We start from the raw sequence: 18301 nt of genomic DNA on the forward strand, positions 1-18301 counted from the left end.
GAGCGCTGCCTCCGCTCAATGCGGACACTGTTCCAGGCTGTCCTGTGACACATTCCCGCTGATAAGAGGAACACTGCATCGAGTGTTGTTGGCCTGAATTATTCTTACGGCTTCACAGCTGCCAGACATCTCCACTCAGTGGATCATTATTTTTGTTGTTTTTATAAGATTCTTACCAATAAAGAGGCCAGACGTTCAGATTTATCTCCTTCATTGAATAAAAAAATGCAGCGATAAGCAACAGGGATCATACAAATGAAGCACAGTGGAAACATAATTAAAAACCTGAACCACAAATCCGGTCTGTGGGTCATAAAAAAAACAAAAAATCAGTTTATTGGCACATTTAGAATTAAAGCTAACTCCGCTACCTCAGCTTCTCCAGCACTTCCAGACACAGAGAGGCCCTCTGGTGCTGCAGGCTCAGCCGGGCGTGCTCCATGGGGCAGGAGAACTGAGGCAGGGCTGGGAGGGAGCGCAGGGCCTGCTGGGCGCTGAGGAGCCTGGCCTGTGCCCGGGTGTAGATTCGCTGAACCTGGTCTAGTCCAGATGTTCCTGGTTGCTGGGTCAGGATGAGGGAGCTGAGGTGTCTGTGGAGCAGCTTCACCCACTGGACCGGCTCCGCCCACAGGTTCAGATTCCCCTTCTCGAACAGGAAGTCCTCTTCATCCTGGTGAAAAAGGAAGTTTAATAAATGGGGATTTAACATTCACTCTGCTCCCAGAGCTGAACAGAACGAGGCTGCAGTTCCTCAGGTGGCCACTAGAGGCCGACTCCAAATGGTGTAACAATAAAAAGTCGTCAGTGTGTATCTGCTGTGAGGACAGTCAGGACATAATGACACTCACCAGACTGGAAGCTTCATCTGCACCTGCAGCATCGCAGCCTTCCTCCTCTCCCAGCAGCCACTCTGTCAGAGCGACGGCGCCCGCTGCTACCTGCCCCCACACCGCGAAGAGCCGACACAGGAGCTCCACGCCCGAGGCCAGGGCTGCCGGGGGACACACGGACACACCTGACACGTCTAGGGACAGAAGACAGCGTATAAACCATCACAACAAGGAATGTTTCTCCATAAAGGCGCATATTATTAAACTATGTTCATATTTATTCTACTTTTCACACAAGACAGCTCATGTATTAGAAAGCTAACGCTCACTCTGCCGATAAACATCATTAGTTACATTAACAACACAAGAAAAACATGTAAACACAGAACGATTCCTGCTACTAAACTGTGATTGACGTGGACCCGACGTGCTGTTTGTGGTCTAAAAAGGAAGAAAGCCTCACTAACGTCTGACTAACACTCGAGCTGAAATAAATCATTTTAATTAAATCAGTTTCCAAGCAGAACGGGAGACACGGAGGAAAAATGTGTGTATGTGTCACTGTAGGCCACAAAACAGAGAAAAACATGTCATCAGATCAAACCTAAAATAAACATACACCGGCTGTTCTGGGTGTAAACATGTTTTCTAATTTCACCTGAATTCCACCAAAAACCTGGATCGGAAGTGTTTGAATGAAGCAGGCTGACAGCGCGTGTGTGTGTGTCTGTGTTTGTGTGTGTGTGTGTATGTGTGTGTATGTGTCTGTGAGTGTGTGAGTGTGTGTGTGTGTCTGTGTGTGTGTCTGTCTGTGTGTGTGTGTGTGTGTCTGTGTCTGTGAGTGTGTGTGTGTGTCTGTGTGTGTGTGTCTGTGTGTGTGTGTCTGTGTGTGTCTGTGTGTGTGTCTGTCTGTGTGTCTGTGAGTGTGTGTGTGTGTGTGTGTGTCTGTGTGTGTCTTTTCTAGGCTTTGCTGGCCTTCTGGGAAACAAAACTATAACTTATATAACCAACCACCATCAATCAGGGTGTGTGATTAAAAAAAAATCTGCAGCAATATGCGCACACACACACACACACACACACACACAGACAGACACACACACACACACACAGTAAGCGCTGCTCTGTTTAATGAATGGACGGCCTGCTTAGATGTGTGATGTTCATTTAGTGACTTCCAGTAAAAGCTGTTAAATCACATGAAAAACATACAGTTATTCTGTTATTTACAGTCATCCACAAATAGTCCTGTGTTAGTGTGATGCACACACACACAGACACACACACACACGAACGAGCCTCATCCTCTGGCTGTACTGGAGGAAGTGTGAGAGCGAGGACATACACATCAAACACAGGAAAAACATAACTTCATTTAATGACTCCAGTTGTCCATGCAGCAGTGTGTGAGTCTGTGTGTGTGTGTGTGTGTGTGTGTGTTGTTCTACTACCTTGACCATCCTCACCACAGCTGACACCCAGATAACACCAGAGACTTCAAAAGACTTTCAGAGCCACTAGCCAAAACACTACCACTATGGGAAGAGAGGAGGGAGGGAGGCAGGGTGGAGGTATACGGACCCCCATCACCACACATTCAGTGTAACACACACACACACACACACACAGGGTTGGGAACCCAGATTGTTTTTCAGGCGTAAAATGGGAGCAGAGCCTGCAGTCTGAGCGGGAAGGGAAACCCGAACATTAGAGGCCGCTGATTGTACTGTATTAGAGGAGATTTAAGAGTTTAAAAGCTTGAGTGACAAATTCCTTTCTTCACCGAGAGGCCGCCTCTCTCTCTCTCTCTCTCGGCCTCTGAAGTGCAGTCTTTACAGTCCACACACCCCTCGCCCTCCCAAACATTAAGGCACATAATAGGAAATTTTAGCTGCATTCAATTTATCTGCTTTTCTACGGAGGTTTCACACGTCGCTTAACGTGATTTCCCTCCTCGAGCTTTTGGCGCAAAATGCCTCCTTTCTCAAGGAGATTGTCTTTCATGCTGGTGTGTGTGTGTGTGTGTGTGCTGGTTTTGTTTGTCTGAGGCAATTCTTAAATGACGATATCAGTTGGTGTGTGTATGGGTATGGGTGAGGCCGTGTGTGTGTGTGTGTGTGTGTTATGCAGTTGACATCCACTGGCACACACTCCATTCCCCTGGCACTCCTGTAGCACATTTGAGCTGGGCAGGGCAGGAGAGTGAGGGAAAAACTTAACCTTGTGCCACTTGTGGAAACAACAGCACTACAGACGCAGCATTCTGTTTAAAGTGAAGGGCTGCTTTGTTGGAGACTTTTGAAGAAACGGATTTACATGGAAATCTGCATAATAAACCCTTTTAGCAGACACACATGGAGCCTACAGCTGCGTTTAAACAGGCGAAACAACTGATGGAGCAGCCAAAGAGCTAAATGAATAAAAACTAATAAATAAAAGGACGAGCCTCCTCCCTAACGGTCTGCATACATTAGCTCCATCTCTTTGCCTGTTTTTGGATCAACCAGGAGTTCAGGTGGACTCAGAAGCTGCCTCCCACAGTGGCTCTTCAGAAACAGAGAGTTGATCCGTAGTTATTTACACTGATCACTGATCATGATGGTAACTGACAGAAGACACTCTGACCGCTGATTATTGATTATCTGGTTATCATGGCTCCTGTCAGTCATTAGTCTATCTGCAAAGCTACAGGCGAAATGAGCAGAAGAAGAACCTGAGCGACTTTGACAAGGACCAGTCTATGATGTGTGTGGACTACTGGGTCATCTCCAGAGCTGCAGCTCTGTGTGTGTGTGTGTGTGGGGGGGGGGGGGTTGTCAGTCCTGGTCAGAACCTTTAAAAGAAGAGGTGAACCAGTAACAGGGTCATGAGGACTGAGCTGCTGCAGCTCAAACCTTCGCTCTTCACTAAATCCTCACTGAGCCTCTGCAGCTGGGAGGGGGTGTCAGGTGTCCCACTGAGGAGCGGGTGGGGGGGGGGGGGGGCGGCTAGGACAGTGAAATGAGAGAAATCCCGTCCCCTCCACTCACTAGTGACATCCCTGCAGTGGGAGCTCATTCCTCTGCTCAGCCACCCACATCTGACTCCTCCTCCTCCTCCTCAGCTGACTCCCACCTGGGGGCCGCAACCTGCCCTTGGACCACCGTACAAGTCCCTAAGCTACACCTGCCCTGTCCCACAGTTAAGTCTTTATTCTGGACAAAGACTGTCTGTCCAGCAGAACCTGAAGGTCCCAGGATTGAGTCTGTGGTCAGCTCGGCTGCAGAGCAGCAGCATGCTCACTGTGAGAGTGGAACTCTTTTCCTGCTCACACACACACACAGACGCTGAGCTGAGCTGGAGCCGAGACTGCAGGAAGCAAAGGTGTGAGATACAGAGACCGAGGTGTGAAGTAAAAACACACTTAACAGCCCTGACTTCCTCTGATGGCTGACGAGAAAAACAGGGCAACAACAACAACAACAACAGCAGCAGCAGCAGGAAACATGACAGTAAAAGCCCAAAAACAAGCGAGCAGTGAGCATTGACATTAAAACCATGTCTGAGGATGAGCTGGATCAATACAAGTCAATGGCTGCCTCCACAGGGGGCTAACAGAGCCCGTCTCTCACTGGGGCCAGCTCACAGTCCATCAAAGAACCAACCACGCTCTGTCAATTCTAGTTTGCACAGATCTGTTTTAAATCATTCCAAACATGTTCTAAGCTTCAAAGGAAACGACTCCAGCATCTTTACAGGGTGGAGCGTCTGTTTTGTCATACAGGACACAGGTTATGCTAATTATGCTAATGCTACTTGACGGGACAGTCGGAGAGAGATGAGGTCCTTGCATAATGCTGGCGTCTGGCAGTTGAATAGTTAAAGATAAAAATATTTCACATTAAAAGCTTAAAAAACTATTTCAATTTTAGCAGCTAGTTAGCCTGTTAGCTCAGATTGTTATTACTGATGTATGCGGCACAAACCTGCATTTTCATGTTCCACTTCATGCACATACCTGCACTGATGCTGCAAATAACTTTAAAGTGTTGCCTTTAATCCATGTGAAAAATGATCAGCATAAAAAAATAATAATCTGACACCGGCTATAACTACAGGAGACAAAGAGTTCTTAAAGGAGGAGAGAGTGTCGGGTGAGGGGTCAGTGAAACACAAGGAAATACAGCAGGTTGTACCACATATGACAAGTTTGTTCTCCACAGTTTCAACTTTTTTGTTTGTATTTTGGTGGATCTGACTTCACTCATGTGTTAAATGTGACAGATCTGGGTCTGACTACGAGGCCGAGCACAGACACCCTGCTTTATCTCCAGCACACATCACCATGTAGTGCCACGGCCGAGCAGTGAGAACACCGTACACACACACACACACACACACATCATTACTGCTGACATGTGACTTTATTTCACACCACCCACCGAACGATTAAAACCTCGTTCCTGTGCTGCAGCCTGAGTCAGAGGGTTCGGGTTTTCTGTTTATGTGTTTCCAGCCGAGGGTGAAATAACTGCTCGTTTATTCCAAAAAGTGAAGGTTAGAGCTGCAAATCAAACGCTGAGTGATTCTCCTGAAGTTTCTGTGTGTTTGACACAAACTCAGGTTTAATGGCCGAGTGAGTGTTGTGCTAAAATAAGATGAGGTCTGTTTAATGAGTGTCCTTCACGTCCACTCGTCTGCATCATCCACTGTAAATGAACGAACCGCAGGGCATCGTTCTACACCGAGGTTTTGCGGCTTTACAGTAAGCGGAGCAGGTCACTCCCGGCTGCTCGTTTGATCTCGGGTCACCGAGGATGACCTGAAAAATAAGAGCGCATCAGCAGAGCGTGTGCAGTTTGTAAGAGCTGGTATGTGTGTGCAGACTCAGACAAAGCTGGTTCTGACTGTTGGATAAGAACATTACAACACAACTGTGTTTGTAAACAAGGAGCTACAAGATTAGCTTAGCTTAGCACAAATAAAAGAAACAAAGGGTACTGCTAGCCTGCTAAAAAGCGCCCCTTCCCCCTGTGGTCATGTGAGAGCAGTGCGTGTAAAATCTTGTAAGCCTCACGGTTAATCCAAATACAGGTAAAGAGGTGGAGCTGAGTGCAGGAACTTCATAATCTGAGTCAGCAGTTTTAACATGGAGGTTCAGAGGACTGACTCACTGTTGAAGCCAGCCCTCCTGAGGCCACTTGAGGAACTGCATTGTGCAGATGGCCGATGACATATTTCAAGCTTTTGTGCAAAGCTATGCTAACCTAAACTAAGCTAAACGGCTTCATTCATCTATCAACTCGGGTCAAAGGTCAAGTAAAAACATTTTTAAAACTCTTTACATTGCGACCTCAATTTTTGAAAGCAGCCACCTGATCGTCCTGTTGTCTGATTAAAACAGCTGGGTATTTCAGCTTGATACTTCACATGATTAATGGGAGGAGAGGCTGAGTGTGAATTCCTGTTCCATTAATAGCGCTCTGTACATCACAGCTTGTGTATTTTCAGGCTAAACTGTCATTGCCTGATGTGATTCTAGTGGTTTTGTTTCATTCCTGGTGGGCGGTGTGTGCGCACGCTGTCCTTAAAGTAAATACGTTTGGTGACATCACAGAACAAACCGGCTCTGTACCTTAGAGAGTGCAGCCGCTGTGGGTTTTTTTTTTTAATTCTGCTTAAAATGATTTATAATCAATAAAACAGGTCCGACTGAGATCTGAGCTCTGATTCACTTCATCATCTTCTTCTAGATTTAAAGTGATCCTCTGTTACTGCAGGTCCGCTGAGGGTGAGCGCAGTTTGATTTCAGACCCAATTAGTCTGGAGGTATTTGTGTGGTGCTGGTGGGGGGTTAAATTAGATTTGCTCTTCCTCTCCAGGACAATGGCTCCACTGTAGGCTACAGGAACTGGTTTATTATTAAACCGGTTAAATACAGTCTGAGAGCAAAACGAGGAAAAAAAGGTTTGATAATAAAGTGAATAATTCCTAAAAACACAACCTCTAACTTTGAAAGAAGAAAATCCTCATTTAGTTCTAATTTGAGTGTCCTCCCTAAAATGGAGACTGTGTGTCATTGTGTGTGTTGTTGATCTCGACCCTGTTCCCACATTTCTACCTCTCCTCCATATCAAAGGGCCAGAGGAGTCGTCGCCTCCATCTGAAGCAGCTCACACCTCCGATACTTGACTCTGCAACAGCAGGTCATAAAACACAAACACACACCGACTTCCACGCAAGACTGGCCGGCCAGCATGGGGGGAGGGGGGGCGTTAGTGGGAAGACACACACACACACACAGAAAGAAACACACACACACATTCTCACAGTGACAAACACAGTGATGTCGTGTGCTGACTTTCCCACTTTAACAGCTCACAGTGATCCAGCATCTGTGTTCTAATAAGAGCTGGAGGAGTTTCTGCTCCTGTCCTTTATGCTAAGCTAAGCTATGCTAAGCTAATGTAATCAGTCTCCAGCTCCCTCCTTAGCAGGCAGATGTGAAAGTGGTGTCAGCCTCTTATCTGGTCAGCTCCTTTGATGAATATTCCTTTGAAGTAAAAGAGGAGGAGGAATAACAGACGCATTTCTCTGTTTGTGCAGGACAAACGCTTCACAGCTCGCCGAGCCGTCTGAGGCTGATTTACACTGATCTTTTTCTTACTTGTCAAATCTGGGTTTATTTCTTGCAAATAAACTTAGAAATTTGTGTTTGAGCTTCGATTTTTTAGTCATAAACTTGTGTTTATTTTTTTTTCTTACATTTTTATGTATTATTCATCGTCTGTCATGTCATTTTATGTTATTTTAATTTTGTAAATGTGATCAGTAAGTTTTGTAAGTTTTTTGTTGTGAACGTATGAACGTTTTTGTCACATTTTTTCTATGTGTGTGGTTTTAATCAACCTTTCTGTCATCTATCCGTTCCTTCCTGTTACTCTGTGAGCGGCAGCGTCCGGCCCGCACGGGTCAACATAACCTGTCTGAATGTGACAGAAGCCACGCAGCTACAGGCTGGAATTCTCTGCAAATGTTCCAGGACACGTGTGGACACACGGTCACCGTCTCGTCCTCTCACAGTCACAATGACTTCATTAGCTTTAGCTGCAGCTTCCACAGCAGCAGTATGTCCTTCCAGCTCGCTGCTGGACGCGTGTAAGTTTAGAAGGTGCTATAAAAGAAGAAAGATGACATACTTCCCAAGTAAACGTTGTTCTTTTTTCAGATGTCATTTCTTTTTGGTTTTTCTGTTGTTTTTAATTTACATGAGGAATTTGACTTTCTGTCCAAGTCCTTCAATCATCTGATACCAGATTACCAATTTACCGCCTCGCTCTCTCTCTCTCTGCATTCCTGCAGCGCGTACGACACGTGTTCATATCAACCAGGAATACACACACACACACACACACACGGTTCTCCTCCAGCATCAGGAGGAAATGTCGGCCATTTTTACGGTAAGAAACACACTTCCAGCCTCCCACTCACGCATGAACTGTAAAGCTGGATCCATACTCCGCGAGACAAAGACATTTTTCCCCCCGTGCAGATGTTACGCCCACAAAATGACGTCATTTTTTGTCTCTGACCGCCCGCTGATCCGCACTCCTGTGCACAGGGTCCGGGCCGAACTTTGTCTTTCAAGGCTGTGCGGCAACCATGCTGTGATTGGTCGGAATTTATTGTGGGCGTGATGAAAGTGGAGAAGCGCAAGAGCCTCTCCAGGTATATAGGTAGGTGTATAAACAGCACTGATTCAACAGATTTAGATAAGACCATACTGGTTTGCATGATGAGCAATAAAAGAAAGAAAGAAAGGCAAGTCAGGGTGATTTGTCACCAATAACTCCAGACAGCCAGTTCACACATACCAGATGGTGACTGTTATACCATTCTATATACTCCTACATACCCGGGCATAATAGGCTCGTTAACAATGTCTGTATATCTTTGCTATTGTTACTTTTAATGTCGCATCTTCACAGCTCATCACCGGACAGTTTGAAGTATCGCAGGCACATTGGAACACAGTAGATGTGCAAATGTGGTCATAAAGGCACAAACACTGAATCTTTGCTGTTGTTACTTTTAAGGTCGCATTTTCACAACTCATCGCCGGACATCTCACGCTGTTGCAGGCACCCTCTCTGTATAATGCCCTCTTGCCATGGCACAAGTCCTTGTGGTGTGTTAAAAAACTCAGTAAAGTCTTTCCTTATAGTTTAGTGGGCGGGCCGTATGAGGAGTTCTGCACACACACGTCTCGCGGAGTATGGTACCTCAGTGCGGAAAAGACCTTTTTTTATCTCTTACCACCCGTGGAGTGTGTTCTCCGCTCTTTGTCTCGCGGAGTATGGAACAGCCTTAATCTCCAAATGAGCAGTGACTATGGATGGATGGACGAAGGAGGATGTCCTCACTCTCTTTACTCCACACACACACACAAGGAAACCCACTCTGTAATTATGCCTATTGTGCTCTCTTCCTGCTGCAGAGAAAGAAACGCTCTCCATCTTAGTCATGTTGTTGACCTCCATGTGATGTTTCAGCTGACAGCTTATCTGACCCTGTCTGGCCTTCTGTACATAAACACATATAGAACACACACACACACACTTCTTTTAGACAAATACTGCTATCACTACACTTCCAGGAATTTTAATGTGTTCCTCAGATCATCAAACATGTTCTGCCTTTTAAGGAGAAGTTTGGACGGACGCTAAATAAGACAGAAAGCAGTAAGCGGCTACACGCCAGCCTTCAGCTGGAGGTGAGTCTTTCTCTACAAACAGCGTTGCCATGAGACCTTTTTCCCCCTCTGGAGATGTTTTTGCTATCTTCTGTGTTATGTTATGAGATACTATCAGCAGGGACAGACACAATAAGGGTGGCTCCTGCTGCGGGGAAGCAGGAAAAATACAGGAAGTGTGTGTTGTGAGGACAGGAAGTGGCACTATGGGGTTGTTTGTGAAGGAACACTTGAGAGCTGGCAGCTGTCAGTCCTCACAGATAAGTGCTCTAATGTGTGTGTGTGTGTGTGTGTGTGTGTCCATTCAGTAAGATCTAACATCAGAAGTTTCTTAAGAAAACAAGACCTCAGACATTCCACAAACAGTGACACATAACCACACACACACACACTCTTTTCACTCTCCATCCACACTAGAATCAGCGTCTTCCTTCATTGCTCAATGCTTCCCAACACTTCGCACTAAATGATGTCACCGGCCCCATGTGTTTGTTTTGTTTATACGTGTTTTGTAATTGTTGTTGTCTGCAGCCACATTTGGATGTGATCACTGCAGGAATGAAGTGAGCTATGAAGTGTTGTGCTGCTCAGTAATTTAACACATCAGTCCTGATTCCAGCAGGAAGCGGCCTGAACAAAGAAACAGTTCACTTCCTGTATGTGTCACATGGTCCCTGCATTTGCCCCGCCCTCTTTTAATCAGACTAGACATTGGAGCCGTTTGTCATAAGCCTGGAATCCTCTGATTAATCAGGTGTCAAACATAATTGGTCAGCTCTGAATTGATTGATCAGATGATTCCAAAGACACACACACACACACACACACACACACACACACACACACACACACACACACACACACACACACACACACACACACACACACACACACACACACACACACACACACACACACAAACACACACACACACACACACACACACACACACACACACACACACACACCTCACTTAAAGTCACTGAGCAGAGCAGGTAGCATTATAATCAGCCACAGAAATCAAAGCTCTCAATAGGGCTTTGGAATGTGTGTGTGTGTGTGTCTCTCTCTCTCTCTCTCTCTCTGTGTGTATGTCTCTCTCTCTCTCTCTCTCTCTGTGTGTGTGTATATGTGTGTGTCTCTCTCTCTCTGTGTGTGTGTGTGTCTCTCTCTCTGTGTGTGTGTGTGTGTGTGTGTGTGTCTCTCTCTCTCTGTGTGTATGTCTCTCTCTCTCTCTCTCTGTGTGTATGTCTCTCTCTCTCTCTCTCTCTCTCTCTGTGTGTGTGTATATGTGTGTATGTCTCTCTCTCTCTCTCTGTGTGTGTGTATGTCTCTCTCTCTCTGTGTGTGTGTGTGTGTCTCTCTCTCTCTGTGTGTGTGTGTGTGTGTGTGTGTACCTGCACTGAGCAGGTGAGCTGGCACGTTGGAGATGAAGTCAGACGCTGCATCTCGGACGTCCTGGTCTTCATCCTGCAGTAACACAAACACACTTCTCCACAGAGACACCATGGTGGGCATACCTAACACACACACACACAGATTGTTTAATTGGACGTGCATACGTTGCCACCATCACATTACAGCTGTGGCAGACTCACCCAGGGGCAGATGACAGTTGGTCAGCAGGGTGGATGTACAGTGGACCAGCACCTTGGCAGCCATCAGCTTCACCTCCACCGGCTGCTCCTCGCCGCAGCATGAGCACACCAGCGCCCCCCAATGTGGTAAACAAGCCACTGCACTTGCACCCTAGATGATAGATTGATTAAACTTCAGATTAGGAACAGCATCACTGTGTAAAAACATGCACTGCCTCAGTTTAGCTTCACCTGTTTGCTGCTCAGTTGATAAAATATGAGTCATTGCTGATCTTACCTGAGGGTCAGAGTTCACAAGCTGAACTACCAGCTGAGAGACCAGGGTCAGGGCAGCACAGTGGAGCTCCACACTGAAACACAAAATCAGACACAACGTTTATAATTAATCTTTAGGCTTCTCCCAGAAAATTCCTCAGAAGCTAAGTAGCCATTTGTAAAGTGAGGCTCTGTACTGATAAACAAAACGGACATGAGTAAGTTTCCATCTACATTACAGCCAGAGGCTAAGTGTTGTGAACTGACCCTTTAATTTCACATGCTTATGCAATGAGAGCGCACAATAATGTTCTGTGGAAACCATCACGTTCCGGCGCCGTCAGCTACGCACGCACATCCCTCAACTGTATAGACTTACAGTGCACAAAAGAAGTGTGCTGGTGCTCCCCTACTACATTATGGATCACAATAGCCTAAGTGCCATTCAATCACACAACAGACAAGGGCGGCCAACAACCCAATCCCATCCCACCCCGGCTCTAATCATAACCCAGGGGCCGCTCTGAAGGGAAAGTGGATCTCCGGGTCCAGAGATTGTGGCCAAGAAAAGGCTTTACAGGCCTGCGAGCCTTTGTAATCCAATCCTTATTCAAGCCTGTATTCTGTTGTCAGGGGTGAGAAAAGTACAGCAGCGGCTCGTCAGGGAAGGTGTGTGTCTGCCAATACAAGTCAAAGGGCTTACAGTATGAGAACACACACACACACACACACACAAACACTGGAACAGCATGTGCCAGATCAGTTTGTGGTAAAAGAGAGGCCCTATGACTCATCTCATAAACTAAAGCTTCAGGCCTGACAGGTGCGAATAATCTAATGTGGAAATAATGGTGTGATTAGAGCCTTTCAGAGCACAAATATCAGCTTTCATCCACTTTAAACTGGTGGAAGCTTCGGTTACTGCTCTGCAAACATCCAGGTACACACGTCAGGTGTGCCCAGGTGTGCGGGGTGAAGGTGCAGCCAGTGACCCGCTCCTCCATGGAGTCTGGCTCTGAATGACGGCCTGACAGCCAGCTGGTAACAGCAGCGTCAGGGCTCTTTCACGAGTGTGGGGTTACAGCTCGCTCTGTGGTGCCTTCACGTCCATCCATCACTGCTAAAAGCTCGAGCAGAGAGTGTTTTGACAGCAGGATTTCAAGTCACACAGTTGCCTCCTTTTTTCCAGTGTTTACCTTTAATGGACGATATGCTGCAGGAGGAAATGACCTCTTTTGTGCTACACAACACAGACGTCAGCACACCATTAAAGTCTGCCAGCAGGGTGGAGAAAGGAGGCCGGTGAGGCCTCCACTTCCACCTTGGGTCTCTACTGATAACTGTTCAACTTTTTTAGATGTCAGCTTGAAACTAAAAGTCATATTCAGGAGTTTAAAGTCAGGACCATGAGTGGATAAATCAGAGGGTTTCCTTAACCACCACAGTCAATGACAAGAGTTCTTGACTTGGCTGGATGTTGTGAAAGAGTTCTTCTTCACCATGGACAGAATCCTGCCATCATCTACTTCAGTTGTCCTCTGTGGTCTTTGCTGAGCTCTCAGCTCATTCATACATGCCTCTTTCACTCGCACAGAGACCTCTTTAGACCTCATGTAACACTCAGAACCATCTCCAGGACTTTTGCCTGCTTGATTACTCATGGAGTAAGGGAAGAGGACACGACATGGTTTATGCCACATGTATTGTTATATTCTAAAAGAGAGGAATCTTAGCTTTCCTACGATAGGTCACATGTGATTGTGATGAGTTATTAATTGTGATGATTGGTGTGTGTTCTCTGACCTGTGAGAGGAGTTCTGAGCCAGAGTGAGGAGGTGCAGTAGGACCTCCTCACAAGAGAAAGTCTTCACACCATCCGTCCACAGGAGCTCACCACTGGAGCTCAACACACACAGCACCTGGAGGACCTGAGAGGAGGGAAGGAGAGGCAAAGACACTGTGTATTAAACTGATGTACTCTGTTTCTCACACACACACACACAGTCAGAGCCACTGGTGAGCTGCTCAGGGCCATCCATCAACACAGCTTTGGTGTCCTCTCTGCAGTGCGGCTGGCAACTTGCCCCATGAGTATTTTTACCCGACCGGTCAGATCCTCCCAACGCACACCCAAACCACGGGTACACAGCTGCCTCACTCTCTCTTTCACACACACACACATGTACATGGATGCATAAACACACACAAAGATGAGCAGGCAGCTTTCATTCAGGCAGCAGCATCATATAACCCTCCCCTCTTGAACTTCCCTTGTCCATCCATGCTGTTTTTCTTTGCCCAGTCACTCCTCCTGAGAGGGAGGCAGCTCATCAAACATGAGGAGGAAAAGACCTGTTTTCCACTGTGCTAGACAAACCCCCACCCCCCCCAACGTTAAAACACACACATCCAGCCGAGAACACATGTTGACATTCCTGCTGCATATCTCTATGATTATTATTTCTTTCAAGGCCCCAGCCTGTTATTAGAGCGTTAAAATAAAGCTGGCTTTATAGGAGCTGTGTAGGTGGAGGGCTGGGCGAGTGGGTGCATGCAGGGTCTGTGTGTAAACACAACTCCTCATGTGTGTATGTGTGCGAATGTATATTTGTGCATGTGAGCAGAAAAAAAAAAAGAGAGAGGAAGACCACCTGAGCTGCGAGGTCAATCAAAACGACTCAGCGTTCAGGAGGATTTAACACAAACATATATAAATAAATCATCAGTGCTGCTTTAAAAAATAACTGTGTGATGAAGTTAATGGGCATTGATAATATATATTTTAATTAGTATGAGCTCATTTATCACTGCAGTATAAAGTCCAGGACCTTTAACAGCACAGTTGTAGACAAAAAATCCATTAAGCGACACTTTTCCTGCAGAAGGATGGACCTCATCCATCCTTCTTCCATAAAACTTCAGAAATTTGAACGTCACATCAGAGAAAACAGATTTAAATCAGAGGTACATGTGTGGCCCAAAGGTTTCCTGTAAAATGCTTCTTATCCAAAAGAAACCAGTCGCTGCAGACAGCGACTCCACCGGCTGTCCCTGCCAGGTACCAGGCAGCTCCTCAGCCTATACAGTGACTCTCCTTCCTCCTACCTACGTCTGATTCTTCTGCTGATGTAACACCAGACATTAGGCCACATTTAAGTCCACAATGAGCATGTGAACGAGTAAATGAACGGGGAGCTTCAGGAGCAGGCTGCATGGAGGAAGAGGAGGCATTAATAACGACAAACCGTTTTAGAATGATGCTCCAGAGTTTTCCTTTAAGCAAATACAGAGGCTTTAGGGAGCTAGCCTACAGTTAGCTTAGCACAAAGTGTACAAACACTGATAATCCTGACCATTTTTCAGACTATTGGAAATAGTCATTTTCAAATGTTCTAATGCCAAATCCAGCAACCACAGAGAGCAGCCCCCACACAGCGGCTCGGTGTCCTCATTCATTTGGCCACAGCGTTCCTCTTTCTTTGTTGCTACTTTAACTGAAACACTTCTCTTTTTTTGCAGCACTGAGGGCGTTAGTTTTGTTAAAATCCCCACCATCACCCGTGTGTGTGTGTGTGTGTGTGTGTGTGTTTTCACTGTCTGCCAGGTATTTGACTGCTAGCTACAACCCAGCTGGTCTGACCATCTCTGCTGCTGCTTCTGACTTTTACAGGCCTCTTTAATGAGCTCCCGTCTTGCAACACACTTGACTGCTCGTACACTCAAATATACACAGTCACAGGGAAACATGCCAACTCAGGCGTACAGACTCTCATAGCTGTAACCTGCAAATAAACAGTCACTGCATGAACAGACACACACACACACCAAACTCTGCAGCGCTGTCCAGACCCTTCTGTGGTCTGTACCCTCGTAGGGGATGGCTGCCATTAATGTAAATAAAACTGAAACCGCTAAAGATGACTCCAGCATCGCTGCACATCTCCCACAAAGCTTCAGTGCAGTCTATGGCGAGCTATAGCAACTGGCCTGTTGGGTTGGCGTTCCCCCGTTGGAGAAGGGGAGGCTCCACTTAACGGGTCCGACACATTAAACATTAACGTCTGGCCTGTAAAGCCAGAGTCTGGTGAAGAACGCACAAAAAAAAAAGAAGCTAAAACACAACTCATATAAAACACACACACACACACTGTGCTGTCAGCTCTGTCGTGTTAACGACAGGAGCAGCAGAGCAGGTCGGCTGGCCGTCCGTGCTTTATGAAGGCGCTGAAATACGACCTTCTGTCCCCAAACAGGAAATAGGCTACGTTTTCCTCTCCAAAATGAGTGAGAGTGGGAGTCTACCAAACCTCTCCAGAGTGTGTGGAAGTGAGCGGGTGAGTCAGCTCGCCGACAGTGTGCTTGGCGTCTTCCCCTGCGGCCGATTAGCCTCTCACGCAAACCTCTGTGAGATGGATTTGGGCATTTAATCAGTTCGCAGCGAATGTCACTGTGGCTCAGTGAAACTGTGCGGCATGGTGGAAAAAGATGTGCGATGACGGGACTTCACACAGACGCACACTCACATCTATAAAACATCCAGACACACATACAGGCTTTCAAACACACAAACGCACCTCCTGTAAGGCTTTTGTGTTGCTGTGTGTGGTCTCACCTTGGCCAGACACAGGGGGTGTGTCTCGTGAAGAGCCAGGCTGGTCAGGTTAGACAGGGTGGTCTCGTCCAGCCACTGAGGCCTCCTGTCCTCCCCCTCCTCCTCCTCCTCCAGCCTCCCCAGGACCCTGTCCACTGCCAGCTCCCTCACCTCATACAACGGGCACCGCAGCAGACACTGCAGCAGCTGGAGGGTCGTCAGCTGAGAGCTGTCCCAGAGCTCGGGGATCTCCACGCTGGCACTGAGGGCCACCTGGGCCAGGCTCAGCAGGTACTGGGTGCCGCCAGGCCAAATGGCAGCAGAGGGTGTGTCAGAGGTGACGAGCTCCAAGGCCATGAGGATGGAGACAGCTTTGTGGCGGAGCACACTGACCTCTGAATCTGACAAACAGAGGAATTGTCATGTTAGTAGATGACACCTCAAAAATCAGTGCACAATACAACATCCTTTCCTAATGACTTTATCAGTGTCTCACATGGCCTCACATTTGCTTCTAGAATACTGTTCAGGTGCAGGTTTGTAAATCTCAGTCCTCCTGTCATGTGCTTTTTAGATAGAAGAGACTTTCTCCTGGTAACCCTTCCAGATGTGCATCAACAGTTGCTTCTCTAATACCCTGTTCACACTGGGGAAATCAATCCGGCTAGAGCGGGATTCGGGCCGTATCTGGATATATCCTGATAGTTTTTTTCTGAGTGTGAACACTGCGAATCCGGCTATATCCAGCTTGATTTCAATCCACCTCTCGGAGGCTCAAATGTGGCTCAGGTCAGAAAGCAAATGCAGCTAGCGAATCCGGTTAGCGACGTGCTACTTCCGGTTCACAGGAACGACACAGGACACAAAAAATGCACGCCGCATGCGCACACGCGTCTAGCTGGATTAACTTTCTCCAGTGTGAATGGGGCCTGCACACCTGCTGATGATCAATTCATCGAGATGATAAGGCCACTGAGTAGGTACTTGCTAGTTCTCTAACACTCCTGCTGTCATAATGAGCCAAGTGAGAAAAGAACCTCATATTTTTTGGACTGTAGTCCTCTTATGAGTTCTGGTTGCAAGACCATGATGTATAAATGAGGGTATGTGGGGCCTCACCACATCTCCAGCACTCTGTGCAATCTAGCAGGCGCTGAACAGGCCCTTTTCTAAACTTTAAAGGAGGATTTATTCAGCTCCTCGTCACTATGGTTAAGTTCTGCCGCACCTCATCTGTCCAGCCCCCCCCTTTCTGAACACTGACTGTATAAAATGGAGAGCTGTGTATCTGTAAGTGCCAAAACTCATTCATTTAAAGAGACGTAACACATTCCATCACTTACAAAGAATCTAAACTAAACAAGCCCAGACTCCAAAAAAGATTACAAACATTTAAACTGTAAAAACATGAGGATTAGGATATTCCCATTAGTTTAATTTCCTTATCCATCTAGTCCAACGGGCTAAACACACACACACACACCCCTCTTTGTGAGCATATGCAGACAACAGACCGAGCTGAAGTGTCATCTGCTCCTTTCTATTTTGACTTTTATAGGAAAGGCTACGTCAGTGTCTGTTTGGAAATGCCTGTTGCAGTGCCAATCCAGCCACCTGTGAACATACACACCCTCAGGGAGTGATGGTGGACACACACACACACACACACACACACACACACACACACACACACACATACGTGCACGCACACGTGCACTTCCTGTGAAATTTAAGTATAATCCAGAGGCAGGGCAAGTATAGAGTAACTCAATGCCATTCTTAAGCTGTGCTCCTCCTGACAGCACAGCTCCAAGACTCCACACAGACCCCGCTTTGACAGCCAACTCAATTAGTTTAACACACACACACACACACACACACAGAAAAAGCTTATGAAACACAGTGCAACTCAATCTGGCCCTGCAGCGCCACTCAAAACGTGGCCTGACAAAAGAGCGGGAAATGCCGCATTCCTCCAGAGATGGGCTGGGTTACCGTGGAAACGGGCCAGGTTACTATGGAACCTGATCCTCAAAGGGGGTCCGGGGCGAAATAAGCATAGCCTAATGGTTATAATGGGGGGGGGGTAAGGGCACAGTAATGACACCGATGATGAAGGGAGGAAAGAGAGGAGGATGGCTGAAGCAGAGAGGGAGCATGTCAAAGAGAAAACAGTTGTGTGTCATGGTGGAGCGTAAAGAGACACAGTGTGTGTGTGTGTGTGTGTGTGTGTGTCAGCATCTTACAAAACGTACACAAAAACACCACACACACACAGAAGCAACCAAAGAAATCT

The 18301-nt window shown here is 46.8% G+C and overlaps 1 protein-coding gene across 2 annotated transcripts in view; it reads right to left on the minus strand.

Moving 5' to 3' along the window:
* Positions 1-250: 250 nt before the first annotated feature.
* thada (THADA armadillo repeat containing) overlaps positions 251-18301 on the minus strand; it is a 66342-nt gene continuing 48291 nt past the window's right edge. For both annotated transcript variants that reach the window (XM_028423646.1, XM_028423648.1), the window contains exons 32-38: positions 16027-16406; positions 13218-13342; positions 11437-11509; positions 11160-11310; positions 10959-11081; positions 849-1024; positions 251-670 (exon numbers count right to left, since the gene is read on the minus strand). In XM_028423646.1, coding sequence (XP_028279447.1) covers positions 368-670; positions 849-1024; positions 10959-11081; positions 11160-11310; positions 11437-11509; positions 13218-13342; positions 16027-16406 — 1331 coding nt within the window. In that variant the 3' untranslated portion in view covers positions 251-367. The remainder of the gene's footprint in view (positions 671-848; positions 1025-10958; positions 11082-11159; positions 11311-11436; positions 11510-13217; positions 13343-16026; positions 16407-18301) is intronic.

The sequence above is a fragment of the Parambassis ranga genome, chromosome 15 (genome assembly GCF_900634625.1).
Source record: "Parambassis ranga chromosome 15, fParRan2.1, whole genome shotgun sequence".
Lineage (NCBI taxonomy): Eukaryota > Metazoa > Chordata > Actinopteri > Ambassidae > Parambassis > Parambassis ranga.